Source organism: Vombatus ursinus, unplaced genomic scaffold, assembly GCF_900497805.2.
Source record: "Vombatus ursinus unplaced genomic scaffold, bare-nosed wombat genome assembly UNPS02015414.1, whole genome shotgun sequence".
Classification (NCBI taxonomy): Eukaryota; Metazoa; Chordata; class Mammalia; order Diprotodontia; family Vombatidae; genus Vombatus; species Vombatus ursinus.
This window is the reverse complement of record NW_020955192.1, coordinates 576,254-589,620: the sequence shown is the minus strand read 5'-3', so window position 1 is coordinate 589,620 and position 13,367 is coordinate 576,254. Positions and strand designations below refer to the sequence as shown.

Below are 13,367 nucleotides of genomic sequence, written 5' to 3'. Positions count from 1 at the left end.
TAAGAAATGTTGAGGGCTTAAAACTTTAGTGGCTAGAGAGAGAAGAAAAAAATAAGATTTAAGAAATAGTTGATATATAACTTAGAAGAATAAAAGGATGCAGAAGTTAGCCACAAGGATGAGTTAAACATGACCTTGAAGTTTTTCTCATGGGTTACAATTAAGACTCTTTTCCTTTAGCTCCTTTACTTACTCAATAAGTAGCTGCCCAGCATCTGCTATATACTTAATGGTATCTGATCTGTGTCCAAAGTATTTTGGATTTAATGAGTCTCTGTGTTAATCACCCAGGAAAAGAATGGGTGGTGGTGGGGTATAGGTGGGGAGGAATGGTACAGAAGGGAGAAAAATGGAGAACTACTCTTCTGGTTTCCTAATCTATAAAATTGTGATCATAGTATTCAGTGTTCCACAGTGGTATTTGGAGGGTCAAATGATATAATATATGTAAATTATTTTGAAAACCTTAAGTCCATATTTCAATGTGAGGAATTATTATTTTTTTATCACTATCATCACTGTGTATTACTCCATCTGAGGAATGGTAATTGCTCAACTTTTAATATGTTTTTTTTTTTGTTCCTGTCTTAATAGCAATATGGGAGGAATTGCACCACCAGATGACAGCTGGAAAGGAAATCTTAATGTGCTTTATAATATTGGGCCTGGCTTTATGGGGAACTATTCCACCAGGTAGGTTTCAATGTAGTTTCCTCACCCTTAAAATAGGGATAATATATTCATCCCTACTCCTAATGCCTACTCCTCAAAGCTGCTGTTATTATTAAATTATCTCATATATGTGAAAATGGTTTCATTAAGTACTATATACATGTGAGGCACGATCCTTTATTTGAGTTACCGTCTTTGTTTCCAAAAGCACTCACTTCACTTTCTTAGTATTCTTTATTATACCAGTTCTTCAGCTTTTCTAGACTGTTGACTCCTACAGAATTAATAAACTCTGGATTGGGCCTGGTGCCAGGGCATAAGGACTGAATGAAGTTATGATAGCAAGAGGCCTAGTGTTCTGAGGCTGTCTCTCATCCTGGCCAGAGTCTTAGTGGGCAGAGACCTGGTGTCTGGGTACTCAACAGCTACAGAGGGCTGAAGTGTTGCTTTTCTCATGTGATGTGTTGAAGCAGCATGAAGTAAGTTGGTTCTCACATGTGCCAATAGTTTTGGGCTTCCACATCTAGTCCATTCAGGCTGAATGGTAATTGAGGGCTGGAGTATTGTGACTCAATACAGAGTAGCTGCCAACTCTTGGGTAGTTTTTTTTTCCAGTGATGGCGCAAGGGGGCCTCAAACTCAGAGTTCCTAAATAGGGTAGCTCCACTCTAGAGCCCATATCTGTGATAATGGTGTGTTGGTTGTAGTGGTATTGATTTTGCTCATTTGGTTTAATGAAGAAGGGTCAAAGTAGCATTTTAGGAGGTTGAGTCTAATATCAGTAGGCTATGGATTTCCATGTCTGCCAAATGATAAGGTTAGACTAGGTTTTTAAAAATCTCTTCTAGCTCTGAAATTCTGTGAATTGGAGGGGGATATATTACAGTAATACAAATTGATGAGGTCTGACTAGATTTGTAACAGTAGATGTCAGGGGGGAAAAATATGAAAAATTGAAAGGATGATAAGATTGGCAGGACTAGATTTGGACAGTGAAGGAAAAAAGCAAAAGATAACACTGAAGTTTTGAATCTAAGTAGCCAAGGAGTATGATGGAGCCATTGATTAAGAAAGCAAGTTGAAAGAAAGAGCTGGTTTGAAAATAAACAGGAAGAGTTCAGGTTCTGAACACATTGAATTTGAAGTGATAGTAGCACATCCTATATTCTGGCAAGCCAATAGAAATTTGGTGCTGGACCACAGATGAGATGGAAAGGTGGGCAACATGGATGAACATCTTAAGAGTCTCCCAGCAATAACTTCATACGAAAACCAAGCAAAAATGGAATAGAAGATTTTCTTAGATGCCTCCTGCTTAATTTCTCTTAGGTATACAAGGCTTTCTTTTGAGATCTGAGAAGGTGCCATGAACCTATCTACTTATTTTGATACTTTGGTGGACCTGTTCTTTTCCAGTATGTTCATGGCAACATAGGTACTCCCTTCATTGATACAGATCACAACCCATTTATTCCTTCTAGCCCTAGTCCTCATACTTGTCCATATTCTTCTTCACATCCTGAAGTACTTTACAATATCATTGGGTCCTTTATATATTGTGAGTATTTCAGAGGCACTTGGGCTATCTTTCTGTTACTTCTTACTCCTGGTGAGACATTGTAAGTTCCTTGAGGGCAGATATTACTTAGTTTTTATCTTTGTATCCACAGTGCCTGGCAGATAGTAGGCCCTTAAGCAAAGATGGTTGATTAATTGATTTGTTGCCACATAACTGACCCCTTCCTCCTTTTCCAGTCCTAGAATTTGTTACACCACTTCTTGCATGTAGGTTTAAGATTTATGTGAGCTGGGTTTTCTGAATGTATAGATGGAGCTCCTGGGTGTCTCAGATAGATGTTATCTAAGATCCGGTCTGGCCCACACCATTTCCAAGGAGACTTCCTTTCTTCCATTGTGAAGAGTAGAAGGACTATTCAGATGCCACCCTAGTATCCTAGATGCAGGAGGAGTAGGCAGGATCAAAGAAGGCAGGAGGTAGGGTGATCTCTCCTACCTCCTAGAGGGCTATCAGTCACAAGCATTTGTTAATCATTTACTATGTGCCTGGCTAAGCACTGGAAATACAAATACAAGTAGAAAGAATAAATAGTCCTCAAGGAGCTTACCTTCTGATGGGTGAAAACTATACATGAAAGGGAGCTGGAAAAAGGGGTAGGAAATGGAGATAAAAGTACCTGGTATAGAGGAAGTCTGGGATGCATCAATGTGTGAATTCCAGGGTTGGGGAGAGCATCAAGATGAAAAGGTGGGTCATGGCAGAAGAAGTCCAGAGTCCAGAGGAATGAGACATGGCTGGCCCAGACACTTTTCTTAAGTGAAGGTTCTAGGTGGATCTATCCAATCAGAGGGAGAAGTGGATATTAGGCTAGAATTATATTTAGCTGCAGCCTTTCAAATATCTTGAGTCTAGGTGCATGATTTGGTGTTCAGAAAGGAAAGAACTTCCCTAGTTTTACTCTTAAGGGGAAAGGTAGCCTTTAGCTTATACTCACCAACTTTCCCACCAAATACTAGATATATAAATATATATATATATACACATGTAAACATATAATATATAAATACATGTATACACACATATACACATGCATATACACATGTTTGTGTGTATACATATACATACATGTGCTTGTATGTATATTATATATCATGTATACATGTGCATGTGTGTGTACACACATACATATAGACACATACACATATACATATGCATGCATATATGTGTGTTTGCACACACACACACATGCACACAAAAACACACACACACACACACACACACACACACAGGAAGTATAGAACTGCCCCAAACTTGGGCAGAAGCAGGGTTACATTGATTTGCATTGGAAATATGCTGCAGCTACTTGCATACACGATGTTTTTTTACATTGCCCTTTGGTTCACCCACAACTTTGATTCCTTGGAAATTTTAGTGTTCCAAGATTTATAACAAAAAAAGCATCGCAGTGAGAGTATAGTGCAGTGGTGTCAAACTCAGAAAGAAACGGGGCCACTAAGCCATACATAAGAATCTTTGAGGGCTGTATATTGACTTAGAAAACCACATATTGAAATTATCTATATTCTGTTGTTATTCATTTTGTTAAATATTGCCCAATTACATTTTAATCTGTTTTGAGCAGCATTAAGGGGTGTTGTGGGCTATGCATTTGACACTTTTGGTGAAGTAGTTAAAGTTCGTAAGACAAGGGTTCAAAGTGCACTTCTGACATATACTGTCTATATGACGCTGGGCAAATCACTTAAATCAGTGCCCAGGTAACTTTTTAAGACTATAAGTAACAAAGAGTTTCACCTTGCATCAGCATAAGAAATACCTCACCTGGAAGCTTCCTCTATGGATGAAATCACAAGTCTGTTTTTTGTTTTGCTTTGTTCTTAAAAAAATTGCCAAAAGAATATTTTTCACAGACAAATGAGTCAAGACAAATGAGTGCTAAGACTCACAACATGACTTAAGGTTGCAATTGTTAAGAGTGCTACATATTTCCAAAATAATCCAGTTTGCTATTTACCTCTTGTTAAATTCTGGGTCTAAATCCTTATCCATTTTCAGGGCCTAACTCATTGTCACTAACTCAATGGATTTACAGATGAAATTAGTGACAATTTCATTGTCACTAAGTCAGTGGATACTATTTACAAAGAGTTTAGCACTATGCCCACCTGTAGCAGGCACTGTATAAATGCTTATTCTTCCCTTCTCCTACCTTCAGGTCTTAATCTGGAAAATACGCACTTTTCATCCATTTAATTTCTTTTTTTTATTATTTTGCCTGATTTAAGATAGGATTTTTCTTTCTTTGATCCTTTGTTTCTTTTCTTTTATCTTCACCCCACTGAACAATAAACCTTGATATTCTTGTTTTTCTTACTAATCATAGCTCTGCTGTTTTTTTTTTCAAATGTAGCATACTTTTCTGTGCTTTCTGGAACTGTGCTAAGCACTGGGATTCTTATGGAGAATTAATGAAAACATTTTAATCTACTCTATCTCCTTATTTGGATTATTTAATCTCTGTGTATTTGATGCCTTGATAAATGGAACTATCTGCTGACTATTTTCTTATGAAGAAAGCTGCTAACTAAATATTACATATTGATTCAATCTGCACTCAGTACACCCGGTGTCCTTTTTAGGCAAAAATCTCAAAGCAACACTAAAGAAGATTCTGTTTTTAACAGCTTTTTAGCTCTCAGGAAATCACTGGAATTGAGAAACTGCTAGGGTTTTGCCTGGAGTGAATAAAGACTTATTTTGTTCTCCAGTGGAAAAGAGGTTCAAACATTCTCCCCATCCAATCCCTGTGTTCATAAAAACTGAGCTGTTGGTTTGGTTTGGTTTTTCCCTTTGGCTAACCTAAGTAGATTGCTTTGTTCTTCTAATGTCTTTAATAGCGGTTTGTGAATGAATACTTAAAACATTGTCCGGGAACCGTGGTGACTGCCTTCAGTGTTTTCACTCTCTGGCTGTCTTGTATCATTAAAGCTGGAACCTTCAAAATTCCTATAGAACAAAAATAATTTATTGCAATGGTTATATAATACTCAGACACTTGAGTAAAATCCTAAGTAATTATTTCCACTAATTATCCCAGGGACTAAATATTGAGGTGGGCGAACGTAGTTGTATTTATTTAAATTTCTATAAAAATCAAGAGTGCTTTCTTGGTCTTAAGTTATTTCACAAGTGTTCAATTTCTCCATATTCAATTATGTGCAACATTAAAGAAAGATTTTTAGTAAACTAGCTCCTTTTCATCTCTCTCATTTGTGTATAGTGTCCATCACTTTTCATGATGAAGAGATCTGGATGAAATTAATGGCTAACTATTTGAAAAGATTACTTATTTTCTACTGAGGCAGAATCGTGTAGCCTATAGAGTGCTGTCCTTTGAATCAGAAGACTTGGGTTTGGGTCCTGGTCTTGCCATTTAATAAATAGGTGATCTAAGGCAACTGATATTGTCTCTGTAAGCTCAAGTTTTTTCATCTGTAAAATGGAAATAATTATATTTGTACAAGCAGCTATTACTACTACTACAACTATGACAACTCAAGGATTTTTCTTCTTAATCCCATTCCTGTTTGGAAAGAATTATGATGTGGTCCTGTTCTTATAAATTGCTTTGTAAATGTAATTTTGTGCATTTTTGTATGCACATATTTATGATAAGAAACACTTTCATATTTATATTCATACTTATATAAGAAATAAGCACATACAAATTACAAATATATGTGTGTATATATGACCAGATTATATATGAATATACATGTGTTTGTGTGTGTGTATATATATATATATGCATATTTGTATATTTGTATATGTATGTATAGGTTGTGTATACATACATGTGTATATATATACATATATATATATGTAACTAGATTATAAATTCATAGAGGGTAGTGACTGCCATTTCTCCTTTGTACACCCATAAAATCAAACAGTTATTACTCGTCTTAATTTAGGTATCTAATAAATGTTGTTCTTGCTTCAAGAATCCATGATTTCATTGATGTGGACATTCCTTCCAAAAGTGCAGTTCACCATCTGTCCATGCTTTAATAGATAGATGATCATCAGGAGTTGCTATGGCCAGTTCTCTGGTGTTGATTCTCTCCAAACTTAGATTGCTTCTAGAATAAATGACATAGAATCTATCTCCAGGTTATCTTTGAAGCCTTCTCAGCTTTATCAGGGATGCCAGACTTTATGGTCTGCTGCAATAGCCTTCTAGAAAACAATTTCACTTCCATTCCAAAGTGAGGCATAGGATTAGGACTGTAGTAGAAGTCTATGGGGGGTCAAAAGGGAAAACCAAGACTAGGTGTGCTAGCTAGTTATAGCTCCCAAGCCTGTATCACATAGACAAGTTTCTTTATTCTTCTGAACCACAGGCTTTTCGTACTTCATATACATTTTGTTGTTGACTTGTTTTTCAGTCATGTCTGATACTTTGTGACCCCATTTGAGGTTTTCTTGGCAGAGATACTGGAGAGGTTTGCCATTTCCTTTTCCAGCTCATTTTATAGATGAGGAACTGAGGCAAAAATAGGATTAAATGAACAAATCCTTTTATTAAGGGGCACCTTTATCCATCAGGGAAGGGCAACCTGTGGTCATGAGGCCACATGTGGCCCTCTAAGTCCCCAAGTGTGGCCCTCTGACTCAATCCAAACTTCACAGAACAAATCCCCTTAATAAAAGGATTTGTTCTATAAAACTTGGACTCGTTCAAAAGGCTGCACCCAAGGACCTAGAGGGCCACATGTGGCCTTAAGGCCACGGGTTCCCCACCCATGGACTAGAATCTAGTCTGGAAAGCATGTGTTTTAATATGGCCACCATTCTTTATCTATGACCTTGCATATGATCAGTTTTTATGGAAGTGCTGGATGATATATTACAGAATTGACATATGTTAGTAATAGGGATATTCTGTCCTGTTTATCCTTCTGTGAGGTTTGTGTAAATCCAAGAAGTAACCATTGAGAGACATGTACCCAATAATTATTTTCTTACTATCTAAATCTTGTAATTTAATTTCCATTTCCTTTGAGGAATAGGAGGGGGTGTATGGAAGAGGAGAGAGAGGAAAAGAGGGAGAGAAAGGAAGGAGAGACAAATAGAGACAGATAGACAGAAAGAGTATATATGTTAGAATTAAGAGTTTCAAAGGTAGTATGGCTCATAATGGATAGAGAGTTGGCCTCAAACACAGGAAGACTAGAGTTCAGGTTCTGCCTCTGCCTCACCCTGGTTGTCTGACCTTGTTCAAGTCTTTGAATCTCTCAATGCTCTGGCAACTCTCTAAGACTAATTGCAGAGAAGACACTGACTGACCTGTGTTGGTACAGGAATTTTCTTCACTTTGGAATTTTCTATATCAGTGAAACCACAGGGTTAATCTCTAGTCTTAATCTTATTGTATGCCTTTAACATAACCTCTTTCTGTCTTGTCTTACTTGGCTTTATCAATTTTGTCTGAAATAATTGCCATTTATATTTTTTAAAAATTTGATTAAAGTATAAAAGCTTTTATTCCAGACCTAGCCTTTAATCCTGTGTGAATCGTTATATCTTAAGTTTGTTTCTTGTATAAAATAAATCATTGAATATTGTTTTCTAACCCTCCATTTGTGGGTGAATTAATACAATTTATATAAATTCATAATTTTTAATATTTAAATATTCATAATTTAAATTTGTTTTTCTGTTAAATCATATAATTTTATTAATTTGAAAAAAGGAAAAAAGAAATGATACATTATATGAAATTTATATTGCTTAGAACTTGAGGCATTGCCTTGTACCAGTTAAGCTAGCTAAGGTTCCAAAAGATGAGAAGATTTATTTTTAAACGGCTGTGCAAGACCAGGCATGCTAATTCACTGATGGAGCTATGTATTAGTTTTAGCTATTCTAGAAAATAATTTAGAAGCATGCAAGTTAAAATTGTTCATACCCTTTGATTCAGAAACTTCACTATAAAGTTATTCACTGCAAGAAGAAATCTGTACAAAAATGTTGTGATAGCATCTTTTATAATATCAAAAGGCTGGAAACAAAATATGTGCACAATGATTTAGGAGCAACTAAATAAATTTTATGGCATGAATATTGCTGTGGAATAAGCAAGTCAGTTATGAAAAGTTCAGAAAAATATGTGATGACCTCTATGAAGTGATATAGAGAAAGAAGAGCTAAAAGAACAATTAGTAGACCACTGTATATAAAGTCAACATGAAGTGGCAAGAAAACTGGCCAAATAGAGTAGTCAGTTAAAGTACCATATTTTCAAAGTTAAAGGACTTTTGACCTTCTTTTCTGATGTAGCTTCAGTGTGGGTGATGATACATCATTCTGGGTTTGTGAGCAGGGCTGCCACTCTCACGATTTGACCTTTGTATAGGTCCAATGGAGCTGACTGATAGGTGTGCCAAGTTTTTAATTTTTACTGTGAGCATTTACAACTTGAACATAGACCACTGAAGCTTGATTTACCCATTGATTGTCTAGACTTAAGAAAGTGATGGAGGGGCAGCTGGATGGCACAGTGGGATAGAGCTCTGGCCTTGGAGTTGGGAGGACCTGAGTTCAAATCAGGCATCAGACACTTGACACTTAATAGCTGTGTGACCCTGGGCAAGTCATTTAAACCTGATTGCCTCACCAAAAACGACAGCAACAAAAAAATAAGTGATGGAAAAGTGGTTAAGAATGCAGATTAATCTTAAAACTGTGTGATACTTATCTTTTCCCTCCCAGAGAGTCAGTTCCAGGGAGCAATTAAGCATTTACCATTATAACTCTGGCTGTATCAATCTTTCCATATAACTTATCTTGACCCCTTCCTTTGGACATGACTTTCTCTCTGGTCACTTCTGTGAGTATGTTGGGTTTTTTGTTTGTTTGTTTTTTGTTTGTTTGTTTGTTTGTTTTTCCCTTTAAGTCCATGGGAAATAGAAAACAATTGGAAGAAAAAATAGCCAATGCTCACCTTCTGTGCCAGTTCCAGATTGTCACAGCTTCCTCCACTCAAAGCTGCTTAGTTAATTATCTGGCAAGATCGAGGTTTAAGTTTTTGTGCCCTGGGGAATTGGAAAATTGAATCAGTAATTCTTTTGTCTATAGCTCTCAGCTCCAGCCAGTAAAATTGCTCTAGTGAATATATGTCACATTTATGACATCTATTTCACTCTTGTATTCATTCTCCCCAGCCATTGTCTTTTTTCTGCTTTATTTAGATGATTAAAAAACACCAGTAATACAATGGTTAACAAATTTTATCTTTAAAAACTTGAAATTTAAAAAAAACTAAAAAGAAATAGCAATAGGTTTAGGGAACAGACACTTGCTCTCTCAAGAAGGGAGAGATAGGGGGAGAGAAGGTTGGGGTGGGGAGGGGCTGATGTGTCAGCAGACTTGCGTCTGCTTCTCATGATGATTTCAGTAAAAGAGGTCCTCTTAGATATACTTTTGTGGTCCCAGGCACAGGACTAGGAAAACTACTCTGAGAACACTTTCTGCTTGTGCCACCAAGTGGTGCCCAAAGCTTGTTTTACCAGCCCAGATCTCCAAACGGTCCTCCTTGTGTGTGTCTGTTTTGGATCTCAGTACAAGAGTCCTTAGATCAAATGTTCTTAACCTGGGGTGTATGGATAGATGTTAGGGGATCCATGAACTAGGATAGGAAAAATAAATAGAATATTAGACATTTAGTTTTCTACATGTGGTTATAATACTGTTAGTCATAAAACCATAAAATACATTTTCTCTTCATTCTTGTTTGATTGACAGGAAAGTCAGAATGCATGTTCACAATACCAATGAACTAACAAGGATTTACAATGTAATTGGAACCATCAGAGGATCCGTGGAACCAGGTGTGTTATTAACTTTTTCTTCAGATTCAGTTTTTTCGGAGGTTTAAAGAACCAGGCAGGTAATATATTATCAGTAGTATGAAAAATTGTTAAACAGTAAAACGTACACAATTAAGATAATGTTTACTATCTGTGTTGTATTTTTCTAATGTGGAAGGAAGATAATTAGTAACTTAAATAATTAGATGGCTTAGCATATGCTTTTGTATTCAGAATTATCACTCACTTTTAAATATATGTATTTTCAGACAGATATGTTATTCTTGGAGGTCATCGGGACTCTTGGGTATTTGGTGCTATTGACCCAACCACTGGGGCAGCTGTTCTACAAGAGGTTGTTCGGAGTTTTGGAAAAGTGATGAGTGGAGGTAAACAAATGAAATTTGGTGGGGGGGATGTAGTGATATATTTCATTTTCTTTTATTTTTAGGCATGGTGCACTGGAAAAAGTGCTGGATTTTGTAGTCAGAGGACTTGGGTTCAAATCCTGGTTCTGCCACTCACTACCTATGGGATGTTGGGCAAGTCACTTAACTTCTCTGGGTCTCAATTTCTGCAGTAGTAAGATGAGGAGGTTGGACTCAGTGCCCTCTAAGGGTCTTTCCAGCTCAAAGTCTTTGATCCTGTGATCCTGTATTTAATTGTAAATTAACTGTGTAATTTCAGGCTGGAGACCAAAAAGAACTATTATTTTTGCTAGCTGGGATGCAGAAGAATTTGGACTGTTGGGTTCCACAGAATGGGCTGAGGTAAATAAAGAAGAGACCATTCTTGTCATTTCCTTTGGCAGCAATGAACAAATGTATGTATACCTAAAGAAACTTACAAATAGCAACTATTGACTAATAAGGTTTTTAATTTCAAGAGTTGCTGAAGAAATTATTTTCTGTACTCATATCTATTTATTTTGACAGCCTCTGACTAAAGTATTATGTAAAAAAATGGATTTATTTATTGTTCAAATAATTTAGATTCTATTCAAACTTGTGAAAAATGAGATAAATCATTAATTTCAGAAATAACAAAAAGCTATCAGGACTAGCTGAGCCACTTTGGACAAGTTAGTTTTTTGGTATTTATTCTATATCTTTTTTTCTTTTTTAATTTTTTTATTTATTCTATATCTTGAGTTACAATTGGAGTTCTAAGAAAAATATGACATGGTTTCTCAGATTGATAATTTTTTGACTGTAATATTAGACTAAAAGTTTAAGGTAGCATTTCAACTGTAGCTGCTCCCTACTTTTAAAAATAGATTTATACATGTATGTTTAAACTCTTTAAAACTGAAATACATTTTCCCATTGACTCATACTATAATAGGAAGAGAAATGCTTTGTTCTCACTTGTCATAGTTCTTTAGTTGGTGGTGTCAGCTAATGCTTTAGCTGTAAATTCCTTTGTCCTTAGATTCTACTATAGTTAGTGATTTGTGAATACCAAAAGTAACTATATGATCTTGATTCTTAAAGAAATCCTTTTGTAAAGTGAAGGGAACTTTTATAATACTATCGATTGTCCCTATTAGATATATATTTTCAAATTCTAGATATCTGTGTATTGAGTTTTCTTAAATCAGGTCATACCTGTATTGCCGTAGAGCTTTCTTTCTTTTTTTTAAAACCAAAATGTCAATTTACACCATTATACCCCCATTTAAAGTTATAACAATAATACCAAAAACAAATTTAAATCATGATCTGCTAATAGATTTAAAAAAACATATCTATATTTAGACTATGCTCCTTAATTCCTCCATTACCTCGAATAAGTCACAACCCTTCTGAGTCCCATTTTCCTCTTGAGTAAAATGAGGAGGTTGGATTAAAGATCCATTTCAGCTCTAAATCTCCTTCTATTTAAAGGAATGTTAACCATAATTGCTAATGGAGGTCTTGGCTTCTTCTTAACTTTTGGAGTACTGAACTTTAAATACACACACACACACACACACACACACACACACACAAACACACACATATGTATATGTATATATACATATATGAAATTATATAAAAATTATGTAAACAGGAAAAAGCAAAAAAAAAAACCCACAATTTTTAGGACCATTATGTGGAAGAGTGATTCTAGTTTATTTGTGTAGTTTCAATAGTCAAATCAAGGAATGGAAGATATTGAGAGGCAGATTTTGTTTAGTTTGATATAAGAAAAAAAATTTAGCAGTACTTTCTAAAAATAGAAAGGACTGTCTCATAAGAATTACAATCACTAGAGGTGACCCTCAGTTGCTCTTTTCTCCTGGGTATAAATGGTTCTTAATAATTCAATTCGCTTGAATTAAATTAAAAAAAACCAGAAAGCACCTTCAGTGCACTAAACTAGGTACTATGGATAAGAAGATGAAAAACAACACATTCCCTGCCTTTGAGGAGCTGACAATCTAGTCAGAAGAAATAGCATGTATGTATTTAACCATTTTACAGTTAGTAATGGAGTTGATACACATAGGAGGGATCAGAGAGAACATAAAAAATAAAAATATTCATATGTAAATCATTATACAGATTTTAATAGGGTTGGTACACATAGAAGAGATTAGAAAGAATGAAATATAGAATATTGAAGATATTCATTCTTAGAGTCTTTTTTTTTTACTTTATGTATCATTTGTACTATGTTCTAGATACTGTGATTAATTAATACATACAAATATGATCCAGTATTTTCCTACTCAGTTAACATTATGGGTATCACAGATAACTATCACCTTGGCATTGTGAGAAACACTTTTTTTTCCTGTATTTAGCCATGTTTTCTTTCCACTACCTCCCCCTTCCCAATTTTGAGGAATAATAAATATTTTTTTCCCTCTAGTAGAAATGGGCTTGCATAGTTGTCTGTATCAGGAACTATTCAGGAGGATTAGTAAGAACAATTGATAAGACCCTATTTGCTAAAAGATAGGGATAAAGATTGGTCCTGTGACTTCACAGTTGCATACGCAACTAGCACGTGGGGAAACTTCCTCCCAGTGCAGATTTCAGAACCTTTTCTGTGACTTAAGAGTCTTAAAGAGTTACCTAGAACATGTAGAAGTTATGATTTGCCTAGGCTATCATATAGCCAGTATGTGGCGGAGGCAGGGCTTGAACCCAGGCAGGGCTTCCCCACTTGGAGGCCAGTTTCCTGTCCATTACATAAGCCTGACTTTCTTTGTTAAAAGGGTGCCTAAAAGAGTCTATTTACTGGAAAAAAAAATTTGGAACGCTTTTTCAGGTAGAAAATGAAAGCTCTAAACCACA

At 35.7% G+C, this 13,367-nt stretch overlaps 1 protein-coding gene across 2 annotated transcripts in view; it reads left to right on the top strand.

The window, feature by feature from the left end:
- Window positions 1–13,367, top strand: part of NAALAD2 (N-acetylated alpha-linked acidic dipeptidase 2) — a 96,102-nt gene that overhangs the window by 39,664 nt on the left and 43,071 nt on the right. Inside the window, exons 9-12 of one of the 2 annotated variants that reach the window (XM_027847562.1) lie at window positions 595–693; window positions 10,019–10,104; window positions 10,353–10,472; window positions 10,771–10,853. In XM_027847562.1, the coding sequence (XP_027703363.1) occupies window positions 595–693; window positions 10,019–10,104; window positions 10,353–10,472; window positions 10,771–10,853 (388 nt within the window). The remainder of the gene's footprint in view (window positions 1–594; window positions 694–10,018; window positions 10,105–10,352; window positions 10,473–10,770; window positions 10,854–13,367) is intronic. The other variant, XM_027847563.1, reaches the window with a different exon arrangement.